Raw genomic sequence first — 25,594 nt, forward strand, 5'->3', positions numbered from 1 at the left:
CGGGGCGTGCGGCGCAGGCGCGCGGGCCGAGCACGCGGGCGGTGCATGCGCCGCGCGGGGCGGGCCGGGCAGAGGCGAGGGGAGCGCGCGCGCCATGGCGGCTCCTCCGTGCGCCTTCTCCCCCCGCGGGTGCCGCTTGTTCGCCTCGGCCGGGCCCGATGGGCGGCTCCGCGTGTGGGACACGGCCGGCAGCCGCCTGCAGCACGAGTACGTGCCCTCCGCCCACCTCAGCGCCGCCTGTACGTGCCTGGCCTGGGCCCCGGCGGGTGCGCGGCAGCCCCCCAGCAAGGTGCGTGCGGGGAGCGGGGAGGCGGCGGGAGGGGGGCACGCGTGAGGAGCGAGATGGGGATGGGGATGGGGATGGTGGCCGCCCGAGCGGCGCTGACGCGTGGCCGCGGCCCGCTCGGCTTCACCCCGCCCTCCCGGCGCCATGTGGCCGGGCGGGCCGGGGAGCGGGGTGGGGGTCCCGGAGCTCCGCGGGGCTCGGGCACCGGCCCGGCCCGTCCCCCTGTGCCCCGGGGTGTGCGGGCTGCCCACGTGTGGCGCGCCCTGGGATGGGGGGGCGCGGGGGGAGCCGCTCCCCCTCCCAGGATTGCGCTGCTTATGATAAATTTCACGTGTTGGTGGGGGAGGCGGCGCTGGAGGCTTAATTTTGTGGTTTTTAAAACAAAAATTCGACAGAAGCACTGACTGTTGAAAACCATTTGTCTCTCATATTATCTGCGTGGAAGAAGCCTTCCTTGAAGAAACGAGGTATGTTAATTGATGGCACGTCTTGAGTAATTGAAAAGGCGATGCTGCAGAGCGGGTCAGCTGCTGTGCACCCCTTTAGTTCCCTCTCCGGTAAAGGTAGCATCTCTCCACGCTTCCTTAGCCTTGGAAGTACTCCCGTGCAAGCTGCTACACTGTCTATGATTCATCTTCCCGAGTCCAGGAATCCTGCAAGAAGGTGCTCAGTAGTTTTAATTCACAGCGTGCATCGGGAGTGCTTGGATGTTCTCCACCTTGGATCGAGTTTTAGTTAACGTCACCTCAGGTGAACGCTGAACCTGAAAATATGTGGAGTATGTACTGGGGTGCCTTTTGGTCTTCTGTATGTTGAAGTAATTCTTTAGCTGGAATATACCATTTCCTGAGGAAAAAAAGAACGCAAAACCTGCATAAAATATGTGAAATCCACCCCCTTTATCATAAGAAGTGAGGAGGGGTTTTTAAAGTGTGTTTCAGTATATCAGCAATTTGTATTTGAAATGCTGTTCAGGCTGTTTCGAAATGCTTAAAACACAGATTATCAACCCAAGGGAGGGCAATATTGTTTTGATCCATTGAGCAGCTTTGAAAACTCCCAGGACATGTGAGGAATGAAGTAGAAAGAGTCAGTTTTAGGTGGCCTGAACCTGTTCCTTTGTCATGGAACTTTGCACTAAAAACAATCCATTCATCACTTGCAAAGCTGTATAGGTTCATTGTTCTTAAGTTCACTGAAGCTGGCATGTGGAAATGGGGTTAATCTGTCCTGTATGAAATAAAACTAACCTATACACACTGTGCTGCTGTGGTGCCATAAGTCAAGCACAGGAAGTTTCTGAGGGGCTTTTAAAACTGTTTTTTAAAATAACCTTTTCTAGAGGCACACTCCTAAGCCCCACAGGTCTTTGAATTTAAACTGGTTTAAGGTTATATGAAAGTAACCTTATGCACCTCTCAGTGCTTTCTAGTTACTCCAGTAGTTTGAATCCTGTCCCCTGCTCCAAAGCTAGTCCATTTTGAAGTGGAGCTGGGAAACATACTGTTCCTTACAACAATTGTGCCATAAAACCTTTAAAATTCGTTGGGTTTTTCCCTTACACTGAGTTGCAGAACTAAAACTGGCATAGTTATGCCAAAACCATTTTATTAGATGTGTTTTTTTGGTGTTATTTAGTCTTTTGTTCCTGGAGAGTTGACATCTGTCTAGTTCTGTATCAGGTGGTGAGGGGTAGAGCTCTGCCAGTGGGTAGCTCTAAATGGTGTTTGGCCAAATTACACTTGAACTCAGTATGTTTTGGGCTGCTGCCACGTTCATGGAGGCCATGTGGTGCAGGGGAATATCAGAGCTCACGTTTGGAGCTGCAGGCTCTGGAATTGCTGATGCAGGGCTGCCTTTGCTGGGATGCTCCCTGCCCACGAGCTTCCAGTGGCAGTCAGTGCTTCCTGTGGGCAGCTCCATCACCTCCTGCTGCACGGGGTGCCTTGTGCACCTCCAGCATCCAAAACACCTCCTTCCACTCTCTTCCCAACAAGCTGCAGCTGCTCTGTCACTGTCAAGTGTCCAGACCTTTAGATTTCCCCCCATTTCAGTGCTCTAAGTGCTTTATTTCACATAAAGCAGATTTCTGTTTAGAAAGTCTCGGTGGCTTATCAAGTCAAGGAAGAAAATTATGGAAAAATGTGTGCACAGTTCCTTTTCAAGTAACTTTTAACCATCTCTCCATTAAAATATTTTGCTTTTTCAGACAAACTTAAAGGATTTCTAAATAAGCTTCTATAAATCTGAAAAAGAAATTAAATGACAAGGAAGCTGATATTTATCCTGTCCTGTCCATGACAAGAGGGTGCTCTTGTATTTAAGACCCTGATCCACAAGTGAATCCCACATGGATGTTAAGGGCACTTGTCATTTGCTCTGTGTACTAATTTAATGTAGAGAAGTTATATATTTTTTTTAAGTTCTTAAAGTTTTTTTTTTTTTTTCCAAATCATCTCAAATGTTAACAGGTGTCTGAATTTTCCACTGGCATTTCTTCATGCAGAACTTTCTGATAAAGTGCTCCCCTCATATTGCAGATAAGGGGTGGTCAGTAAAGAAATGCATGTGGAAAAAAACTGGAGAAACCTTCACTGCCCCTTGCTTTTTCCTGACTGTGGAAATAATTCTGTACTTGTGGGAATTCCATTGTGCCTTTGAATTTTTCCAGGGAGATTTGCTATAGCAAACTGAAAAAAAAATCTGTTAAAATATTTATTCAGGGGAAGAGAATAAAGTCTGTTATTAAGTTTGGCTTTGCTTTGCAGCAGGGGTGTGTGGGTTAATTGCTAAAACTACTTTAAAAGATGGAAAAGTACCTGAAAACATAGAGGTTGTACTTGCATCTCTGCTCTGTGGCCTTTGGCTTTGCATGTCAGACTGCAGTTTCGATTAATTGCCATTAGTTTCTCAGCATCTGTCTTAATATTTTATAAATAGAATATATAATTATATTTTATAAATATCCTTCAATATTTTATAATTAATGTATTTTTCTTTCTCAGCAAAGATAAAGCCTAAACAAATACTTGCAAAACCCCGTAATTGTAATTTCTCAATAGTCTGCTTTTGATGTAAAAGTTATCTTTACAGCAATTTTGTATTTTTTGGCCTAAGCCAAAGCACTTTTCTTTGCAGAAGGTGTTAGCTCTGTTTAATACAGAAGGAATAGAAAATCCTTCTTCAAAGAGCCAAAATATTTATCCTTCACTATCAAACTTTGATATCTTACTTGTGGTGAAAATTACCACATCCTGATTGTCATATTTCTGGACCTGAGTAGAAATGATTTGTCTTCACTGTGTCATGTGTGTTGTAAAACAGATGAGCTACACCACATGGAACCTGAGCAGATCTGGTTGCTCACATTTTATCAGTGTCCTTGGGCTTCTTCAGGCTGCTTGTCAGTGAAAATAGATTTGTTGTGCAGAGAAAGCATTAGCATGTGTGTAATTTTTAAACTGGGGAGAATGCTTTGCTGTGATATAAGAAATGTAAGGAGGCTTACCAAGGTCCAGTTTAAAAACTAATCAGTGGCATTAGTGATTTTTTTTCTTTTCATGTCCTTGAACAGTTTTTTTATTTTTTTTTTGTGTGTTTGCAATTAGTGATTAACCCAGCGAGAATGAATATGATTACTTCTTCTGCCCTCTTTATTTTAGTTTCATGTGTTTAAGAACCAGTTTTATTCCTTCTTCCCTTCCCAGTGATCTGCATTCTCACATTTTTGGTTAAGGGAGACAAAGTGAAATCCCTCCTTGAGGTGGCTGACAGCACTTACAGAGCAAGAGTGTGGAGACTTATGGATTGCCTGATCACCTGAGGACCTCTGGTGCAGACAGCAGGACCTGGGCAGAGCACTTTCCTCTGAATCCCAGTCACTTCCCTCTGTGGATGGGGTAGCACTTTCTTTTTAAGGAGCATTATGAGTGCTTCAGATTTGCAAGACTCTTTTGATTACCTTTTGAGAAAAAAAAAAATTGATCATGATCAAGCGTTTCCATTGTGTGGATGAAGTATTCTGAATGTGTTGATCTTCTGCCTCTGGGATAGGAAATTTGTAAAAAACTTTGAAGTGTTTTTTTTCCCCACATGCATGTGGTTGGGGTGGTAGCAAAATGGTCCATACCAGGTGTTTCCAAGTGACTCATAGCAAGTTTGTTACCCTTTTTCATGGAGGTGCAAGATGAGTTTCAAGGATTGTGTACACTTCAGTGTTCATTATCTTATTGGTGTTTGTGCTGGCTGTCTGGATCTCAGACTTCTCTCAAGGTTTTTCTTCCCTCTGCTTTAACACTGAGATTAGCCAGTCAGACTGATGTATTTCACAGTTTCTCTCTTTTGGTTTTCCAGGATGGCCCCCAGAGGAAAAAACGGAAGTCTGAAGTTGGAGGAGAAGTGGACAAGCAGTTAGATATCCTGGCTATTGGTACAGCAGTTGGTAGCATTTTGTTGTACAGCACAGTAAAAGGAGAATTACAGAGCAAGCTAGTAAGTATTGCACTCTTCATCACATGCTACCAAACACTGATAGTTTCAGTCAGTTTAGACCAAAAAAATATTGGTTTCTAAGTTAGTGTAACACTGTCCATGGATTTGCTACTTTCCATTAAAATAATAGTAATGATGAAATTCCTCACTGGAGAGTTAAATCCGTGCTGGGACTGTCATACCCTCATTTCCTGCATGGCATTGTGGAAGGACAGAACTCACCAGTGCTTGGGAGGGTGTCACACTGATGGACTCTTCTGTAAATTTACCTCCCTTGTGGAAGCTCTTAAGCTCTCAGCACATGATCTTTTTTGAATAATGCACAGTGACTTTAATTTTGCCTTTCCAAACTCCCAAGCCTCCATTTTAGTTGTGGGTTACATAACAAGCAAAAATAAATCCCTAAGAATGGCTGTGAAATACTTTTGAGATACTTGGGGTATACTTTTGCTTCTAAACGCAAAAGTTGTAGGTAGGGTGATAAACATACATGAATTTAGAGAAGGAGTAATTTCTGAGAATTAGGATGCTTGCAAGTGACAGTAACTAATGAATATCAACTCCCATTATATGGAAGAACTGTGTTTGAAAAGTGTAATTGTAGTTTGTTTGAAAACACTCTTTTTCCATAGAAGACAGCATGTTTTATGAGTACTTTGCTTTTTACATATAGGTTGAATTAAAAGATTATTCCTGTTAAAATAAGAGATGTTACTTTTAGCTATCTTTATGGAACAGAGTATCTTGCTGCAATGTAGTTTGTCTTGCTCAAAGCTCATTTGCATCAGTACCTTTGGGAGTAATCTGAGCAGGTTGTTACAATCCAAATAGTGAAATAGCCTCCATTAAATATTTTCATAAATAATTCAAGGTTATATTTGGAGCTGCAGAGATTTTGGTTGTTAAGAGAAGTGATACTGCTTAAGGGGTTTTCTGGTCTGATGATAGTATGCTCCTGAATGCTAATAGAAAGGGAAGGAAGGCTACTCACCTCTGAGTGCCCTTAAGGAAGGAGGCACTTAGATGACTTCAGCAAGACACCTGTGGCTGTTCTGTCCTTTGAGCAGATTTCACACAGTTAGCCTTGTTTGGCTGTGTGTATAAAAACAGCAGGCAAGACAATTTTTTTTTGGAAGGGATCAACAAAATCAGTCTCCAGTCCAGTGGCATCCCACCCTGAAACTGAAGGGATCATGCAGGTGTGTAGGTGCTTGTGGTCAAAAAGGAATGACAAAAGACACGAGCCCCACAAAATCTACAAAGTTGTATCAGTAAATTATACACTTGGCATGGAAATTGGTGTCTTCTAATATAAATGCACAGCGGTGGGTTTTGAATAAGGGGTAGGGCAAAAGAGAAGAGAGAGAAAGGAAGGAATGAAGAAAGAAAAGTCACCAGTCCTGGCTCTAGCATCAAACCAGCTGAGGGGTGTCCATTGTCCTGGGGCATCCATCACTCAAGCTTTGTGGGAGCATTTTTTATAGACCAGCTCTGCCCACCCTGGAGCAGAGTTTGTCACTTTCTATGAGAATTAGTTACCATGTGCAGTTTGCTCTAGACCTTTCTGGAAATGGGCTGGAGGGCTTTGGGAGGTTTTTGGTGGTCTGGATCCCCCCTGCTGGGGGTGCCTTTTGTCAACAGTCCAGGCCCAGTTCTTGAGTTATTCCTGTGCTTGTGCTGTGCTGATCATCAGGAGCCTCAGAGCAAGGCTGGACCAGCAAAGTGCTGCCCTTCCTTTGCATGCCCCCATCTGCAGCCATGTCCTGTTCTTTCCCACAGTGTGTTCTTACCAGCAGTCCTTGGTTGGCTCCCTGGCAGTCTGGCTGTCAGTGTTTGAGACATACACATCAGATTATCTTATGGACTGTCTTCTACATGGCCTGCACAGGACAGCCCTGGGAGTCACACTGTGCACCTGAGGGCATGCTCCAAATGCTTCTTGAGCTCTGGCAGGCTTGGGGCTGTGACCACTTCCTTGGGGAGCCTCTGCCCTGTGGGTGAAGAACTTTTTCATAATGTCCACCCTAACTCCCCCCCTCCCAACACAGCTTCTTGCCATTCCCTTTGGTTCTGTCACTGTCCACCAGAGAGAAGAGATCAGTGCCTGCCCCTCTGCTTCCCTGTGCGAGGAAACTGTAGACAACATCTCCTCTCCTCTAGGCTGTGTAAGCCAAGCCAAAACACTTATGTGTATGTACCAAAATGTGAAATGTCTTTAATTTATATAACTGTCATGTATGTTCTTTGAAACCACACACACTCTTTAAGATGCCAGTGTGTGGAATTTAGCTCTCAAAAGCACCTTGTTCACATAGTTGGTGTGGACAGGTTGTCAAGACTACTCCAGTGAGTTGACCCTGTGTTACCTTTTGTAGGATGGTGGTCATGACAGTAGAGTAAACTGTGTGAGATGGCATCAAGAGAGCTGCTGCTTGTATAGCTGTTCAGATGACAAACACATTGTGGAATGGAACACACAGACCTGCAAAGTAAAGTGGTGAGTGGTGCTGCTTTTCACTTGAATTTCTTTACTCTTGCTTTTGTGTGTTTTCTCCTTTGCAGGTTTTGGAAATGCTGCACTCTGCTTTGCAGGCTTCATGCCCACAAAGTGACTCTTGGCTGTTATTTTTCTGAGATCAGAAGTGGTTTTATTAAGGAATGAAAGCATAGTTGTCATAGTTAGGTATCTTCCTCTGTGGATTGGAAAGGCTAGATGAAACTGTTCTGAGAGGTGTTTGGATCCCTCCATGCTAACTTTTGGTGACACTGAAAGACTGAAAGTCCCACTAAATGCTGAAAAATCTAAATTCTAGAAAAAATCCTTGAGCAGATACTGGAAGATCTCATTCCAGGAGAACCTGCTGCATGCACCCAGCTTTGCTCAAAGGGCCTTGCTGTGATGATAACCCACTTGGTTTCGCTTGCTGCTGATGTGCAGTGGGGACACTTCCACTTGGCTGTCTGAGCAGGCTGCTACTGTTAAAAGTACTGTTGAGCAAAACTGAGCTTACTGCAGAGTAACAAAATGTCTGGTGTAGGCAGTTATTTTTTTCTGTAATAAAGTCAAATTCTTCTTAAACTTTAAAGAAGAAACCAAGATTTCTATGAACATCCTGGTTCCTTTTCTTCAATAAAAGCCTACTGATGGTCCATTGATCTTTCTCTCGATCTTGTTTCTGTTTTTGTAATGTTTCCCACTGTTGGTTATTGCTACAGTGCTCTTGGTTTTATTAAGGTTGGCACAGGCACTGCAGGCAGCTCATCATCAGTAGCCTCTTTGGTATCCCTAGGAAAGAGATCTTTAGGCTGTATTATGTTGAGAACCCATATAAAGTAGCAGGAGATGGCTGTAAAATCTCCCTCTAGCCTTCTCTATGAGAATTGAGCACACCCAGTTCCCTCACCTTTCCCTCCTCCATGATGTGCTCTAGTCCCTGAGGTGCCCTCGTGGCCCCCTGCTGGATTTACTCCACCATGTCAGTGACTTTGTGTCCTGTCCCCCTGAATGCAGTGCTCAGGTGCAGTTCCAGGAGCTGCACAGAGCAGAGGGGTCCCATTCCTTGACCTGCTGACAGCACTCTGGCTAGTGCAGATCATACAGATCATCCACAGCTGAGCTCATTGCCACAAGGACTCCCTGCTTGCTCCTGCTCAGCTGTACTGTGAGGACTGCAAGTCTCTTTTCTTCAAAGTTCCTTTCTAGCTCTTTGTCCCCAGCCTGCAGGACTTTGTTTTCCTCTCCAGGTTTGAGATTCTGACAGCCTGTTTCTTCTCAAGCCTGCTGAGATGCCCCTGAGTAGCAGCCCTGTCCTCCAGGATATCAGCTGCTCTCCCTAACTTGGGATTGAGTGTGAAGTTATGTGTGCATTCTGTTCTGAGATCATTAATGGAGTTTGGGGCAGTTATGGAGGATTTTAAGCAGTATTGGGATGTCCTTAGCGGGAGTAACACCAGCTGGACTTCATAGCAGTGATCACAGCTGTTTGAGCTCAGTGATGCAGCCTGATTCTGCTCTCCTTAGAGACCATCCATTCAGGCTACAGATCTCCAGTTTGGCTGCAGGGATATGTGAGACCTTGGCTTCAGCAATGCTTTTGACAACTTACATGTGTCTCTCCTCATCAACCAAGGAGATTGTCTCATTAAGGCAATCAGGTTGGTTAGACATGGTTTGTAATTCTATGCTGGATGTGCTCAGAGACTTTTTTTGACCTTTCAGTGCCTGGACATAGTTTCCAGGTGGATTTGTTGTATGACCTTCCGTCTTGTTTCCTGGATCATTCTGTGCATTTATGTTCTTTCCCTGTTTCAAAGGAATGCTCCATGCATTTGTATTACACTTCGCTGTGGAGAAACCTCTCTTCTTTTTGCCTTCCTGGCATGTCATTGCTGAAGTGCCTTCCTAAAGCTCCTTGTCTTGCAAGGCATCTCACTGTTGTTCTGTGAATCCAGTGGGATCAAAGCTCTGAAGCTGCCCATGGACCTCTCATTCACCCTGTTTGTATCTCACAGTGTGTTCGTGTACAAGTACTGGAGATGTGTCCCAGCCATGCTGCTTTCCCAGGAAAAGGGAGAGGTTTTGCTGTCATACATCTTGGATGTTTCCCTCTGCCCCCTCCCATACCAGGGACCATGGAGTGGGGGGACTATGGTTATGAAATGTAATTTGAAGCATTGTGTTCTTTAAAATTAAAGATGGCAACAGAAAATAATTCCCAGAGTGTATAGCTAGAAAGTACATGAGCAATGTAACATCATGGTCTTTACCTGAAAATTTTCTGTGTTAATGTTAGAAGTCATAGGTAAGGTAACTCAGTTTGGAAAAAGTAGAAGAAATCAGTTCTCCTAAAGTTTTGCCTACCAGAAGGAACAAATTATCCACATCAATTGCTCACACCCAATGTACACATGAGGGTGCCTGCATTCCTCAACACTTGTCAGGACCCAGAAATTAATATTTGTGCAACCCACAGAGAAATCAAGATGGTTGCTCCTGGGGTAGAAAAGTGGTATTAAATTTTTAAAATTTGATTTGCAGGCTTCTAGACATGTTCCTATAGAGGTATGGACTGCTAGGAAGGGAATTGACACCTGCTACTGTAGGAGTACTCCATAGGGCCACTTCAGGAGGTGTGTGCAGCACACGTGAAACCTCTGGCAGAGGGACAAGCTGTTGGGGAGGAGAGAGTCACTGAAGAGGCAAGGCAAGGTGTTGTAGAGAGATAGACTGAAACATTCTGGATGACTTCTTGTCACTCTGTAGCTTTTTCATGTCTTAAATACTCTTGACTATTTGGAGGCATTCTGGACATGTCCTTTATGAGATCCTGTTTGAAACTCTTTCCTGTAAAAATTTTATAAAGAGTATCCAAAGTGCAAACCAAGGTATTTTTGCTGTACTTTATATTCTGAAGTCTAGTTTAGACTCATCTTTTTAGTACATTTAAAAATACCTTCTTAATTTATGTTAATAAAGGGTTTAAATTCTTAAGTCATGATCTTGTCTTCAGAAGAGAGCACAAAATCTTGTCATACTCTCTGTAAGGTGCAGTGTTGTCCACATTTGTGGGCTGTAAAATTTTCAGCTTCTATCAAAGGTGATACAATAAATAATCCCTGTTTTAGAAAACAGAAGAGGAATTTCTTGGTCATGTGAAAGTTGTTTAGAAATATTTCCAAGAAGACTGTTTACAATCAAAGTATTAAGGTGAAGTTTATTATTGTCAGTGGCTTCAGAGACTTGGGAGGAAGGTCAGTAACTGAATAGGCTTTGAAACTCAGAATTTTAGTGTTGAGAAGACTTTTTTGAATGGGTTGGTGAATAGAGAAGTCTTGAAAATGGTATGGCTCTTCTTGCCCTAATTTCAGAAGTAGAAAACTTTGAGAGGAATTCAGGACAAAATAAGCAAGTATTAAAAAAGTCAACAGTTCCGGATTGAATAATTTTGTATTTTTGAGTTGTGCATTTTTGTAAACTAATTTGAAGGCGAAGTGCAGAGGCAGAATAGCTTTGGCTTCTTGACTGCTTAAATCACTGGTTTTTAAATTTTACCTTAAATTTTCCATCACGGTGGTTTTGAGATTATCCTAATGAATACTGTTTTTTTCTATTTCTCTATCTTTCTCCTTTTGTACAAAAACTCCATCCAAATTCTAGTAAGTGGAAAGGCGACAATAGCAGTGTCACCTGTCTATGCATCAGTCCAGATGGAAAAATGCTGCTGTCAGCTGGTAGAACTATAAAACTGTGGGACTTGGAGACCAAAGAAGTCTACAGAGTAAGTACCTCTGTTAAACTAGGTGCAAAAAAATGCCCTTCATGGTTGGTGACACTCCCTACCTCATGTTTCCTGATCAGACATCTAAAACATTTCACTGTGTGAGGATACAGTTAGCATTTTTGGGATTGCCGGACATTTTTGTTGTGATGGTACCCTAAACTGTGGTTTCCACTTGCTGAGAACTGAATGAGGACATTAAATTTTTGTTTCTGAGCATGCTGCCTGCATCCTCTCCCAAGGCTGTAGGAAAATGATGGATGCTGTTCTTTTTAACTGGGTCCCTGTCTGATACCCTTCTGTCAGGAGAACTCTGTTCACCACTGTATCAGTTACTGCTGGCATGGGTTTTATCATGAGTCCCTTCACAAAGCCTTCGAGTTTCCTTGCTAAACTTCATGTAGCTGATGGCATTATCAGTTTTGCTGTTGAAACAGTTGGAAGGCATAGGAGCAACTCCTTATTGTTCCCTGAGCAGGGCTCAGACATTGAGCAAATGGCCATGCTTTAGCTGATCCGTGAATGCTGCCGTGTTCTCTTGCCTGCTAGCAGACAGGACAGGGATAGTCTCTGAATCTCCTGTCAGGTGAGTGTGTCACATGTGCTGTTACTGTGGGCTTGCTGGCACATGGCAGCTACCATGTATGTCTGCATTCTAGAATGACCAAAATCACAATATTTGCAAAAGTAGATTGAAGAGCCAGTTTTGGGGGGCCCTTGGGGGTGGTGTGTTGCCCAAGTTTAGTGTCAGCACACGTGTCCATTGTTTAAGTTGAGAATGCAATTGAATCTAGTTCCATTGGAAAGGTTGAAGTGGAAAGCTGGGGGGCACAGGGGAATGCTTTGTGACAGTAACAGCAGGTGGATGTCATTTCTTTTGCATGGATTTAGTCCCACTGAATTTGCCTTTGATTCCCCATTTAAGTTTGAAAATGTTGATAAATATCTGGCAGATCAGAAAAAGCTTCCTTGACATACAAAATTGCAAGGGAACTGATCACTTGTTACAAACCCCTGAGCTGTCCTTGTTGACTTAGTAACGCTTGAATCTCTCCTAATGTTTGTTAACTAATGTTTTGATTTTTGCCATATGCCTGCTTACAACAATCATGGAAAGGTCCTGTTTTTTCTCTTAGCATTTCACAGGCCATGCTACATCAGTGTCATCATTAATGTTTACCACAGTGAAACCTACAAATGAGAGTAAACCCTTTGATGGAATTACAGGACTTTACTTCTTGTCTGGAGCTATACACGACCGATTATTGAGTGTGTGGTATGTAAGCTTTTCATCATCTGTGACTTATCATTTTCAGCATAGAGCCATCCAGTGATGGTGATTTAACAAGGTAAAGCAGAAGGGGCACTCTGGAAGAATGCAGTGATGATCTCTTTATTGGTGGTTTCGACTCACTGATTGTTGAGTGAAGACGAGATTTTCCTTGGCTGTGTCTGAGCATGCTTCCAGGTGCCATTTGTATCATCACTAGTGTGTGCCAGAACATACTGTGTAATAAACCTCCTTGTTCTTTGCACTTCTTGTAAGGTTTATGCAGTTTTCTTGCTCAGTTTGTGGCGTTACTTTGCTCTTAGAAATTAGAACATTTTGTAAGCTGAACATTGAAATGTCAGTGTGGTGCTTTTGGATATAGGAGATAGCACCACATTTACTAGTGATTTATAGGCTTTGTAATGCTTGTCTGGTGCAGAGAATGCTGTTTGTGCTGTGGTAAATAATGTGTGCTTTTTGTGTCTTCCAGGCAGATCAGATCAGAGAGGAAAGAAAAGAATGCTGTGATGTCTTTCACAGTAACAGATGAACCAACTTTTGTGGACCTGACTGTATCAGAAGTCAAAGAAGAGGTAGGAGCAATAGTTTGTAAACAAATATATTCAACAGTTTTCACTTACCACATCAGTTTCCTTTTAAGGGTGTAAAGAAAGAGGCTTGCTTTGTTTTTGGGTTCTGTTATGCAGAGATGAGATCCAAATACCAATTCATGGGTCTAAGAATATTTATTACAGGTGCATTTATAAAGCTGGTAGTTTGAAATGCTCCTTTTCACAGCTACTAACTTCAAATTCAGTGGGCTTTTTTCAGAAATGTTTTTCATGATTGCAGAAATGTCATTTGCTTCCTATTTAGAACAAGTTAGTAATTAAAATGGTTGTTAGAACTTGGCAGCAAAGAAAAACACAAAATAAATTATTTCTAAAAATCTGGTTTGGGTATGGTCCTGGTTTATTTCTGATTTCAAGTGTTTTTGGCAGTGTAACTGCATTTGGAATTAACTAGCTTTGAATGAGTTAAAGTAGCAGTGTACATTTGCCAAGTCTCTCAGTTTTAACAGCACAAGTCTTTCAAAGTGGTTGCCTTTTGAAAAATGTGTGAATGTGAAACACATTCACAAACTGTTCCCATAATTATTTAAAACGTTTTTCTCCTGCTGCCTTTAAGTTCCATTTCTCAGAGCAGAATTTCATGTTGTATTTTTCTGATATTTCCAGTTCCCTCTTCCTGCATGTATGGGAGAGTATTCAGTATCGTACCCCTGTCATTTAGTTTCTGAGAGGAATCATCTCAGTTTCTTTCCTCTAAGCTTATTCACAGAGTCAGTGCCTTTGCAGAGCTGAGCCTCTAGACATGTGTCTGCTACTGTGCAAACTGTTTAACTCAGTGCATATTACTAGTGATAAAGTACAGCTGTGAGTTATTTTATTAATCTTCTAACACTTGTATTGAATGTTCCTGAGTGATTACATCCTTGGTCTTTTCAGATTTGGTGTAATGTTCTTAAATACTGAAAAGTTCAGATTGTAGCCACACAGCTGTCTCTTGATGTTCTAAACTTCCTGAAGGGGGTCTCTTGATGTCCTGAACTTCCAGGAGGGTTTTTCTTTGATCTAATGAAGCTCTCTCACTGTGCCTTCTTTCAGCCTGTGAAGTTAGCAGTTGTGTGCAGAGATGGGCAGTTGCATTTATTTGAACATATCTTGAATGGGTAAGTTAGGATTCACCTGGAGGGTGTCTTTGGGAAAGGTCTGGGGTTACCGCAAGGCAAAGCTCAGTTTTATTGTGCTGCTGCCTTTAAGCTCTTATAAATGCTCATGAACCAGGTTCCAGCTGCTTCTTTGCCTTGGGTTACTGGGCATGTTTTTGAAGCACTCACTTGTTGGGAACTGTGTTGCACTTTGGTATGAGGTGTGGCTTTAACCCAGATTTTTTGTGTCTGTGCCTCATTTTAGCCATCTGTAAAAGGTGTAAAATGGCTGAGTTTGCTGAGGACCTGCTAATGAATGATGCTTAAATGTGCAAAATATTAAAGTGTTCAAGCTAAACATCTTGAAATTTTTTAATTTCTTTTTTTTTTTTCAGTTATTGCAAAAAACCCTTAACATCAAACTGTACTGTTCAGATAGCAACACCTGGGGATGGGGACTCCACACCAAAGCCAGTCCCTATTCTAGCAGCTGCATTTTGCACAGACAAACAGTCTCTGCTGCTGGTGTATGGAAACGCCTTACAGCCCGTCATAGAGAAAGTGGTATGTAAAACTCAACAGAGAGGGTTTGCATTCTGTAATATGCACTGCATGCTGCTTCCAATTGGAGAAATTTTTGGGTTTACTGGTTTTATTTGTACTGTTTTGAAATGATATAAGCATACAAAACATATTCATTGCCCTTGTTTTGGGAGCTGTGACTGTTGGACCCAAGCTGTTTGGAAAGGCAATTTGTATTCTTCCATTTTTTTAGTTGGAGTGCAGGTTGATGCCATTGCTGACTGTTTCTTGCCAGCTAACTCAGCTCTTGCTGAGTTAGGCCATTGAAACTGGTTTTAGTACAGTTCCAGTTTACTGTGTAAATGTCCTCGGAGAGCATAGAGATATGGTAACAAAAGGGAGATATGCAAAGGAGCTGCTATTCTAGAGTGAAAAAACCATTAATTCTAATTTATACCATTGGAATTTGTTCTCATCTTTCAGTAGCATCATGAATCACAGGTGTGAGTGTCAAATATATTAACTGCTTTTGTTCCTGTCCTCCTAGTCTTTGAACACCAGTGAATCCCACATATGTTTGGTACGGGACATCCAGAAAGTGTTGTCACTTAAAACAGATGCTGCTGTAACAAAGGTGAGTTTGCATAAAGTGTGGTTTTGTTGCTTCTCTTCTTTTCTTTCAGAAATGAAGCAGGTAATATTCACTGCTCTCTTAAAATGAGATTGGATTTCTGGATGTACCTGTTCAGAGCTGCAGAAATATCTATAGATGTTCATAGCACTCAGGCAGGAGTGGGCAAAGAGATCTTCATGGTTCCTGTGTGTCCTGGTATGTGTGAGAGCACACAGTGGCCCTCTTGTAACCCAGCAGATCTGCTTGAGAGACAGGGCTGATTGGTGTGGCTTTCCTGCCTCAGATCAGTCCTTCCCTTGGAGTCTGTACAACCTCTTTGACCCTGATGGCTTAGGGTGAAGGTGGGATGACTTTGTTTTAGAGTCTAAATGAAACGTAGTGGAGCCTTAATGGGCAAGTATAGGGACCTGGGAATGTGAGCTTGGCACTTGCATGGCAGCAGTGTCCACTGAGGCCACTTGGCAGTGTGTTCTCTCATGCAGGATCCCCTGGGTATTTAGAGACAGGCTGTAAAGTTCTTAAACCTTGTGCATATTCAAGGTCTTGAAGATTTGAAATGCTTGGAATATCAGTGAAGTGAGCAGACAGTGCTGTTTTCCTGACCCTTCAGTTATCTACTGGAGCTGGTGCTCCATCAGCCAGGCAGGGTTTTGTGCTGATTGCTCAGTCCTGGGGCTGGTGGGTAGCAGGGCTCAGGTGCAGGGCCAGTGTGGCATGCAGTGATGATACCCATCTTGGTTTCGCTTCTTGCTGAATTCCAGTGAAGACACATCTCTTGGCTGTCTGAGCATGCCCTGTGGGGAGAAGGTCAGTGATGAGTGTGGTGAGCTAAGGGCAGAGTATTTTATCACCACTGGTGTTCTGTGGTAAAATTCTTGATGCAGAAAATCAACTTTTTGGAAATTGGAAGTTTATTATTGGAAGATTATACTTTTATAGAGGCCTGGATAGAAGTGCTGTGGTTTAGAGAAATGTTCTGGAAGTAGCAGAGAATGCATTTTTGATATTCTACATTCTCTGTGAGTCAGGGGAGCATTTGGTTGTTAAATACAAAATTCCTTCTCCTTTGTGTTCATTGAAGATGGTACCTCAGCTTGTTTGGTATAAACTAAGGTGTCTCTGTCACCATAGTCACAGCCTAATTCAGACAACTGAGTTCTGTGTTTGAGCACTCCCTAGAAGAGGAGAGTTGGGATTGAAGGGAATAGTGACTACCTTTTGCTGTTACATTGTGTTGCTTTTCTTGGTCAGTTATTGCATTCCAGTGGATGCTGAATTAATCTGCATGTGGTTTTATGGAGCTGAATGTTGGCACAGGTGGTATCTATCTATTGCCACCAAAACATCCAAGTAAATGTTGTTTGATACAAACAGTTCTGTGAATGTTACAGCAAAAGCTTGTAAGAAATGTGGTTCACAGGTTATTCCCGAGAGACCATTGCTTTAGTTAATTATGAAAAGTAACTGTCTGTTTCTTGAGGTTATTAATTCTCTTAAATATGTTGGATTTGCCTAATATTCATGTCAAGAAAATGGGTTGTGTCAGGCTGGTTTTACCATATGTGTAAGAGTTGCAGAATAAAATCCATGTTTTAAATGGGAAGAAAGCTCAGGATGCCAGCAGTTCATGCAAATGTGGTTTTCTCTGTGTGCCAGGTAAAGACACCTGTGGTGAACTCGGACACCAAAGTTCTAGTACCTGGCATTCCAGGACATAGTACAGCTGTCAAAACTCCAGCCTTGGGAAAGGAGAAAAAGAAGAACAAGAGGAAACCAGGAGAGACAGAGGTAAAAGGCTTCTTATTTCAAACTCAGCAAGACTTGAGAAACTAGAATCATAAAGTATCATTGTACCTTCTTTAGGTATATTTGGATTTAGGTGAACTTGGATTTATGTTGTTTGCTGTGGAAGAAAGGTTAATGTTACCATCTTTCTGTATGAAAGAGACTTACCCCTGCTCAAAACATTTATTTCATTCAAGCCCTCTAGCCTTTCAAATTGAATTTCAAATGAAATTTTATTTCATTCAAAACCCTTGCCTGTGGTTTTGCCAGGTTGTTGCAGAACTTTGTCACACACTTGTTGCTGCCTATGCCAAGATAGATTAGTATTTTTCAGCCAAAGCTTCATCTTCCTTTGTTTTCTCATGCTGTCTCCTCTCAGTGCATTTAAAAGAATACACAAAATTTGTGTTCTTCTCCAGCAGAGCTAGTGGGGATGCTCTAAGTTAGGTACTTTGCTTTCAGCTGACACTTGTGAGAAGCCACTCTGAGACAGCGCTGCCTTATTTCCCCTCTGCAGGAGAGCATCGAGGAGCGCCTCGGGGCATTGGACATTGATGTGAGCAAAGTCAAAACTCCCGGTGGCCTTCCCCAAACAGACAGCTTTGCTGTGCTGCTGGTCCAGGGCTTGGAAAGCAATGATGCAGAAATCCTAAATGTAAGTCTTGCAGGCTCAGTGTGTGCTGTTCAGTCTGTGCACTGGGACTGGTGGGGAGCCTCCCTGAAAGCAGGGAAGGCTGAACAGTTCAGAGCCTGTTGTTTCTCCCAGCTGCTTTTTGCTGGTTTGCTGCTCAAGGCAGTGCTATTAGGAATTGGTGTTACTTTTCTGTTGCTACCTGCCTTGCTTTCTGAGTCAGTCCCTGATCTTTGAAGGCACTTTGTTTATGATAAATTTATTATGTCACAGTTCAGATGTTTTACAAATGGTGCTACCAATGCACCTCTGCTCCCTTTAGCTTGGACTGGAGCATAATCTGTGCCTAGTCCCCTGAGGGTACATTTTTCAGGCAGGCACTGTTTGAAAAATTAATTGATGACAAGTTTCACTTGAAAAGCTTATCTTTACATTTGGACATAATAGTACTGGGGCAGAGAACTGTTAGGAATTTGATGCTGAACAGAAATTTCTTGTCACAGTTGCTAGTGAAAGGCATTTATTTATGGAAGTCAGAAAATACCAAGGGAGATTTTCATGTGCCTGTAATGCATAATTTTTAACATGTGGCAGGTGGACTAGAGGCAGTGCTAGATTGTTTTAGATGGGTTTATTGAGTGCCTTGACTTTGTTAATTGTACCTGACTTGGAAAATGAAACTCCTTTTCATAGCTAATCTTTTGCTCATTATCCTCAGCATAAAAAGTAGTGGAGTAGGAAGAGAGATACAGGCAGGAATTTTTGATTTTCCTCGTTGCCCATACACATATTAATGCTGAATTATTCTCTGATCATATTTTTTCATTTTAACAGAAAGTGCTTAACACAAGGAAAGAAAATATAGTAAAGAACACAGTAGCCAGAATGCCTATACATGCTGTCATTCCACTGCTGCATGAGGTAAGAGAGCCTGCACTTGTACTGTCATACCAGCCACATGGGATTTGCCTTCCAGCTGCTGAAATCCAGGATATGGCTCTTTATTTTTGGAATTGGTTTGGTGCTATAAGAGGACTGAAATGTTTCTTAATTTATCCCTGATTCACTTCTTATCTTTTCTGGCTAAGCTTAACCAAAGGACCAAGTGTCACTGTCAAAGCTTACTGTCAGAGCATTAGATAGTGTATTACTATCTTAAATGATTATGTGGGAAAAGAAAGGGAAGAGATTAAGCAAAAGCTTGTTTAGCCCATGGCAAACAATCACCATTACATCTTCTTTTCATCTACTAACATGGATGATAATTTGAAGCATCAGAAAGTCCATTTTGCTGTACTTAAACTTTGAACATCACTTAATAGTAATTTTAAAAGGGGTTTGGCTTCTGAACTGCTTATTCAGTGATATTAAATAAACCTTTTATTTGGACAGAAATACTTTAATGATTAGCCTTGACTAGACATTACTTTTTTAAACCAAACATTGGTTAGTAGCTCTTGTTATGTGAATGATGTTCTATTGCATAAGTTAATGGTTCAATTTCCTTTTTAATTTCTATTTTAATGTGCTGACCACAAATAAGATTAAATTTTTTTAATGGTACTGATCTTAACTGAATTATGCAGATGGCCTGGTGCTGAATGTTTGGTCTTAGAGCACCTCCTTAGGCTTATGTGAATGAGATGCTGTGTTTCTTCCCTGGGACCTTTGTCAGGGGATCTAAGGACAAATGTTTAGCTCTATAATCTCAGTGAATGGTCAGACCTTTGTGTAACTGTCTTCTCCCAAGCTTGAGATTTTTTGTGTGAAATGGCCATTAACCTGATACTTCCTTCACTTGTTTCCCCAACTTTTCCACCCTGTAACTGCTCTACTAAGCAGATGAACAGAGATGAAAAGTAAGAGGTTTCCTCCTACTTATTCCTGCCAGGTTTAAGCTTCAGTGGATATTTTGCATGTTAAAAACTCCAGCTTTCTTGTAATACTGAAACCCAGCTTCTGCAAGTTACCTGTTAGAGGGTGGTAGAGCCAGCAGTGTAATTTTCTGGAGCCTGGCAGTGGTTAATCCCAGCATACTTCAAATGCCTGGAGAACTTTCTGCCCCAGTATTGGGGCTGTCAAATGATCTCATGTTGGGGTTTTAAACTCACCATGTTTGTTACTTATTGCTGACTGGGTTTTCTTGTCCTTTTAGCTTACAAAGAGATTGCAAGGCAACCCATACAGGTAAGAGACTGCTCAGCTACAGTTCAGTTCACCTAAGACTTCTCATGTGTCTGCTATGGTCCCTCCTACCATGTGTGTGAAAGATTTTCATAGTAACTGCAATTAAACTGCACCATCTGGAGGTAAAAACTCACCTTATTGAAGGTGAAAAGAGGAATTTAAACACTTAAAGCAGTGCTTGGTCAGGGTGGCTGAAGTGAAATTAAAAATGGAAAAGGATACCTGAAATAAGCGTGTAACCCTGAGAATGTAACTGAACGCCCCAAATGTTTATATTATTGACTTGATCAATAAATAAAATAACTCTCAGGTGTAGAGCTTGTGTAATTATCAAATGTATTTAGACATCTCTTCATGTGGTGTTTAATAACAGAACCAGCTTCCCCCTCTATCTTGTTGTGTTGCCATAAGGATGGCTTTGTTGAGATGGGCTGTGCTAAGTTGTGGGGGTTAGGTTGGTTTGGGTTTGAGTTTATTTTTTCTAGATTTAAATTCTCCCATTGTAGGTGGAGAAGAAAGTATCATGCTTTGATCTTTTATTCATTTGGACCATCCATAAAAGATTTCAGAAGCACAGACCCCTGAGCTTGCCTAGTTTAGTCCCTCACTGAAATGTCTGTTCCTTTCCTAACAAATAACTTGCATACCTCGTGAGGATAGCCAAACTTTACATTTCCATCTGCAGAGAGCATTTATCTTGCTCTCTAATTAAAGAGGAACTTTATATAGAACTATTTAGCATCTAGGATGTGAAATTGATGTCATTGAGGCAGTATCTCTTGGATATAACTTATTTCTCTTTTCCAGTGCCTCACTAATGGTTCGATGGCTGAAGTCTGTTTTTACTGTACATGCATCCTACCTTTCCACAGTAAGTGTTTTTCATTCATGCCCATGCAGTGAAGTAAAACTATATTTAAATGCTTAAATAAATGTATTTTCTTTCTTCAAGAATCTCTCTCCTGCTCTCTGCATATGGCAGTGCCCAAATCAATGTATAGAGAGCTTTGCTTACACCACTTTTGCTGAGCCCACTGCACTTTGCTGATAAATTGTTTGTCTCAGTCATCCCTGACATAATTATAGCCATCCCAAAGTCAAACTAAGATAGGTTATGTCACACTTGTGAGAGGGAGCAAAATAACTGCCAAAGAGTAATCTAGTCTGTGTCACTAGATCTTACAGAACTAAATTTTCTTTGTTCCTATAATGCTCATATTGAGGCTGTCTTGGGCATGCCCAGATTTATAGGGTAAGGGTGCCGAAGCTGTAGCTTCTGGATTGAAGTCCAGCCTTGCCTTACAAGTGATGGATGCAACACTCTTGCTGGGTTAAGAAAGAGACCTTTGGGCAGTGTCAGTCCTTTCAGCCATCTGTTATAGCATTGCTGAGCAGCAGAACTTGCACCATTGCTGAGGCTGCATTCAGACACTGGTGTATGTTCACAGTTTTCTGAGCAGTGCTTTGCCCCTGCGTGGCACAGACTGGGAAGGAGAAGGAGGCTAAGAACTGCCATGCTTTAAAAGTAGATGATACTTCTAAACATGGCTAAGTGTTAATTGATCAGGCTGCAGGTGGTTCCTCAGCTCTCCCTTCTGTCTAGAATAATGTAAGCAAGTGTTGCTTGTTCCAAACATACAAAAGTAGTTTAAAAACCAAAACATTTGGGATGTGTTTGTTAACAGCTTCATTTTTTTTTTCATCTGTCTCTTCTCCCAAGTTGCCAGACCTTATTCCTCAGCTGGGAATGTTATATCAGTTGATGGAGAGCAGAGTAAAAACTTTGCAAAAGCTTTCCCGTCTGCATGGAAGACTCTTCATTCTTGTCACCCAGGTGAGTTTCAGCTACATAATATGGGATGTGCAGGGGTGTTGTTTGACTTCCTGTTGGGATTGCAGCTGATGTGATGTGTCCTGGGCACCTTAATGCAGCTGCTGTTCAGGGATGCTGGTAATGCTCAGAGCTGGCCATTAATTGACCGTCATGTCAGTCCGTGCTCACTGGGACTGTTTTGTCCTGTCAAATGTGTCTGCTCACCCCTAGAATTTGAAAGAGGAGTAAATAGGAGGCACTGGGCCACTTTGGAGCAGATGCATCTCTGATTTTACTTTGTCATTTGTGCTTCTTTGGCTGTTAAACCAGCACTGTGAGTGAATTAATGCGTGCTACCCTTAATGTAGATTTAATTTACATTGTTAGGAGTTTTTTTGTCTTTTAAGGTTGAAATATATTATTTAATTTAAGGCTAATCTTTAAATTCCATTTAGGTTGCAGCATCACAAACAGTTCAGGATGTACCTGAGGTTAATCAGACTGCAAAGTTAGTCTATGAGGATGGTAAGTGTTGTATGCTAAGTGTAGCTCATCTCCTGAATTCACATGACAGCCCACACTTGATGGCTGTTCATTATGCACCTGTGCTTATCTACAGTGTACAGTCTGCAGATTGAGGGGTTTTGTGAGATGTCCATGGCAGGAAAATCAGTGGGTAATGATGTAGACATCTTGTAGTTAGTTACTCCTTCCTTGCCTTCCTTTTATCTCCTTTAATTCCCTCTCAGCCTTGCTTCACAAATAAAGAAATCAGTGAATTGGAAATCCAGTGTGCTTCTTTAACTTACCTGGTAACCTAAAATTTCTAATGTTACCTGCCCTTGTGTTAAGGTGAAGGCACTGTTGTGTTTGAGTCAGCAGGACATCAATGTAGGGGATGTCCTTGTGTGTGAGTGTGTACTTCCAGTTTGGCTTTTTTTCCTTCTGCATCTTCACCTGTGTACTGGTAACACAAGTGATCTGCTCTTAACTGGTGTTGGTTACCTCATCTCCAGGTAGAGTCAGTTTTGGTAGGGAAATAGCACAGTTTGAACACTTGGCAGCACGTGGGACTGGACTTTGTTTGTACAATGACATTTTAAAGCCTGTTCCCCAGACTGAGAGATTGCTTTCTTTTTGCAGAGTCCTCAGAGGAGGAAGGCTCAGATGATGAGATGATTGCAGATAAAGACTCTGACGTAAGTGGAGTTGGACCAGATCTTCTCCCCATGTGCTTGTAGCAGAAATAGTGTGACTGACAAAGGTTCAAACATTTCTGTTTTATTTTCCCCCAGGAAAACTGGGATGAAGATGAAGAAAAAGAGGAGCAATCTGATGAACAAGACATGACTGTTGAAAAGGAAATCAACGGTGATTCTGATTTGGAACCAGAAAATGAAAGTGAAGAAGAGTAACAGCACGAAAGAAATTTTAGCGGTTTGAACAAGTGGGCCACCAAGCTCATTGATTCTGGATCCTGTTGCTGAAAGATGCTCTACTTGCATATCAGGAGTGCAGAGCATTGCACAGCCTGTGTGCAGAGGCACCTGTGGGGCACTGCATTTCTGAATCCAGAATGTTTAACCGTGCCAGCCTTCTCTCGCCCTCCTTCCCTGCGCTTACTTAGAGAAACATTTCCTCCACCTCCTGGTCAGATTATGCCTGTCATGTGGACATGCATTTGTATCTCAAGTGAAATAAATCTGCCACCGCTGTTTGTGTGGGAAACTTGGTTCAGCTTTACATTGAATTTGTTTCAAATATTCAAGGATCAAAGACAACTGGTCTGTACCTTCTTTCCATGCTTCAGTTAGCAATAGCAAGTGGGCATCCTTCTGATTTTTTTTAAAAAAAAAGGAAACTGAAAAAAGGAAAAAAAAAGATATTTTTGTAATATTTAAATTCTGTCCTGAAATTCTTTTCTTTCCCCTCTTTCATTGGCTTAGCCATACGTTGGCAATATGTAAATGCCAACTTGACTTAAAAGTGGATTTTTCCTTTTTTTTTAACAAATTTGAACTCAAGACTTTTATATGTGTAAATCAATGACTTTTCTTGTGCTTTAAAAGGACATTAGAACTATCACTGGCTCCTAATTTTGTTTTAATGGAGGCTGTATATAAGTTTAATGCTAACCCAGAGGCCAGACCAAGTTGAGTTGGGTGGGGAGAGGGGAGTGACACAGGGAAAGGAGAAGGTGAATGCTTGTGAATACATAGCTCAGAGCTATACCTTTCTTACGGATTTTTAATCTTTCAGTGGCAGAACAAGGACAGCTATTTGCTCAGCTAACAGAAGCTGAAGCGGTGCAAACACATTTTTAAGAGCAAAACAAGGTAAAGGTTTGAGCCATTCACCACTATAATGTACAATAATATATTTGTCTATAAATGGAGCTGTTGCAACTAAATACCACCCTCTTTGTAAAGTGAATAAATATACATCTCTTTTACCAAATACCTGTCCTGTGGTGTTTGTTGAGAGAGACCTTGGGTAGCTTCAGGTAGTGGTTAAAGATGAAATGCTGCTTGTAGAAAGCAGATTTCTAGTGGAGGAGGAAGGCAGCCTAAAAGGTTATGATGTTCTGCAAAGAATCTGTTGTTACAGACTTGTCTCCCTCCCTTTTGGTCATATCCATGGATTTGTCCACAGCTTGGCTTGCACTGGGGTTGCAGCGCTGTCTGGAGTGAGGGCATTGTGTCATGGACAAAGCTGGGAGATGTGTGCTTGGATTTGGAGAGCTGGAGGTAGAAGGGCAGCAGGTGGAAGCTTTCAGAGTCTTTCAACTGACAGTGAATCAGTCTTACTACTGTGCACAGCTGGGCTTTGTTTGTTTTCAGTTCTGAGGTGCTGTGAAAATAAGTGCCAACACTTGTGCATTGTCTGCTCAAGCCCCCAGAGGAGGCTGAACTGATGAGTCAGTTTTTCAGGCAATCCTGCTGTCAGTATGTGCAGGCAGGCTTTGGGTTGGGCAAAAGAGGGGTGGGAATGGAGGGGTGTTCCCTTGGGGTGAGTGCTGGTCTGCTGAGCTTTTGATGTGTGGAGTAGTGCAAGGAGCCAGCTGTGTTTGAGTCCTGCAAGGTCCTCCCTGTGTCTGCATCCCAGCCCTTCCAGAAGTTGAAGCAGAAGCCCTGGGTTGGGGTGACAAAGCAGAGTATCCTGTTTGTACTGTTCAGGTGTGGGGAATGGTGGCATTGGGAACTTGCCACCACTGCCCCTTGTTACCTGTAAGGTTGGCATAGCCTGTGCCCATCATTCCTATGCACCAGAAACTGTTCCAGAAGTGAAGCTGGGGGAGAACCTGGCAGCAGGAAGAGCAGGGGGATCTTAAGAGCATTTTGTTCATTCTTGGTTCTCACAGACATTTAGATCCTGTGAATCTGTTTCAGTGACAGCCAGCTGGTGGCAGGGGGTGAGTTCTAGTCTCCTGCTTTGGGGTTAGGACAATCGGTTCACCCTGTCTTCAGCCCTCAAGCAGCTGCTCTGTGTGACACTGTGGCTGTGCCAGCTGCAAACAATTGGGCTCCTTGGTTAGAAACTGCCCAGCTTTTGCCCAGCTATTACCGTGTCTTGTTTATAGGTGTGTGTTTAATGTATGTCCAGGCACCACTGCAGGGCCTCTGGGGTTTTTGTTTGCTGTGTTTCATGCAGTGGCCTTCCCAGTTAGAGAAGTAGACAAACTGACTGTGGTAAGGAGCAGTACCAGAGGTGGCCAGCGGGTGCCAGACCAGCTCCACAAAGTTCTTTGCATCACAGGAACAGCCCGTGACTCGCCTTTGAGGACGGTGTAAGGATGGGTACTGGATGCACCCTGCTGTAAGGCGGGGTGGTTCACGTTCATGCCTCTTGTTATGCTCCTGCTTCCAGAGGGACTTGGTACCCCACCAGCACTGGGGGTGAGAAGTGTTTGTTGCCTCCCTTCCTAAGTATATCAGTGCTCTGTCTGATTCCTGCAAGATTCGTTTCATAGGGGAATAAGAGCTGCC

The 25,594-nt window shown here is 42.4% G+C and overlaps 1 protein-coding gene and 3 non-coding genes across 4 annotated transcripts; all 4 read left to right on the forward strand.

Annotated features, from left to right (window-relative positions):
- Nucleotides 1–69: 69 nt before the first annotated feature.
- Nucleotides 70–24,040, forward strand: WDR43 (WD repeat domain 43). Its single transcript, XM_054290595.1, has 18 exons — nt 70–289; nt 4,640–4,777; nt 7,153–7,274; nt 10,935–11,055; nt 12,192–12,331; nt 12,816–12,918; nt 13,993–14,057; nt 14,432–14,600; nt 15,106–15,192; nt 16,849–16,980; nt 17,495–17,632; nt 18,443–18,529; nt 19,764–19,795; nt 20,603–20,666; nt 21,516–21,629; nt 22,064–22,133; nt 22,752–22,807; nt 22,904–24,040. Exons 1-18 carry the CDS (start codon nt 95–97, stop codon nt 23,021–23,023), a joined length of 1,953 nt encoding a protein of 650 aa, XP_054146570.1. The 5' UTR covers nt 70–94; the 3' UTR covers nt 23,024–24,040.
- On the forward strand, nt 7,669–7,746 carry LOC128946662 (small nucleolar RNA SNORD53/SNORD92). The gene has a single exon (XR_008483983.1). It is a non-coding gene; the product is annotated as a small nucleolar RNA SNORD53/SNORD92 (small nucleolar RNA).
- On the forward strand, nt 12,432–12,515 carry LOC128946663 (small nucleolar RNA SNORD53/SNORD92). Its single transcript, XR_008483984.1, has one exon. It is a non-coding gene; the product is annotated as a small nucleolar RNA SNORD53/SNORD92 (small nucleolar RNA).
- On the forward strand, nt 15,907–15,983 carry LOC128946661 (small nucleolar RNA SNORD53/SNORD92). The gene has a single exon (XR_008483982.1). It is a non-coding gene; the product is annotated as a small nucleolar RNA SNORD53/SNORD92 (small nucleolar RNA).
- Nucleotides 24,041–25,594: the final 1,554 nt, after the last annotated feature.

The sequence above is a fragment of the Melozone crissalis genome, unplaced genomic scaffold (assembly GCF_028551555.1).
Source record: "Melozone crissalis strain CALT ecotype California unplaced genomic scaffold, PUWL_Pcris_2 ptg000081l_1, whole genome shotgun sequence".
Classification (NCBI taxonomy): Eukaryota; Metazoa; Chordata; class Aves; order Passeriformes; family Passerellidae; genus Melozone; species Melozone crissalis.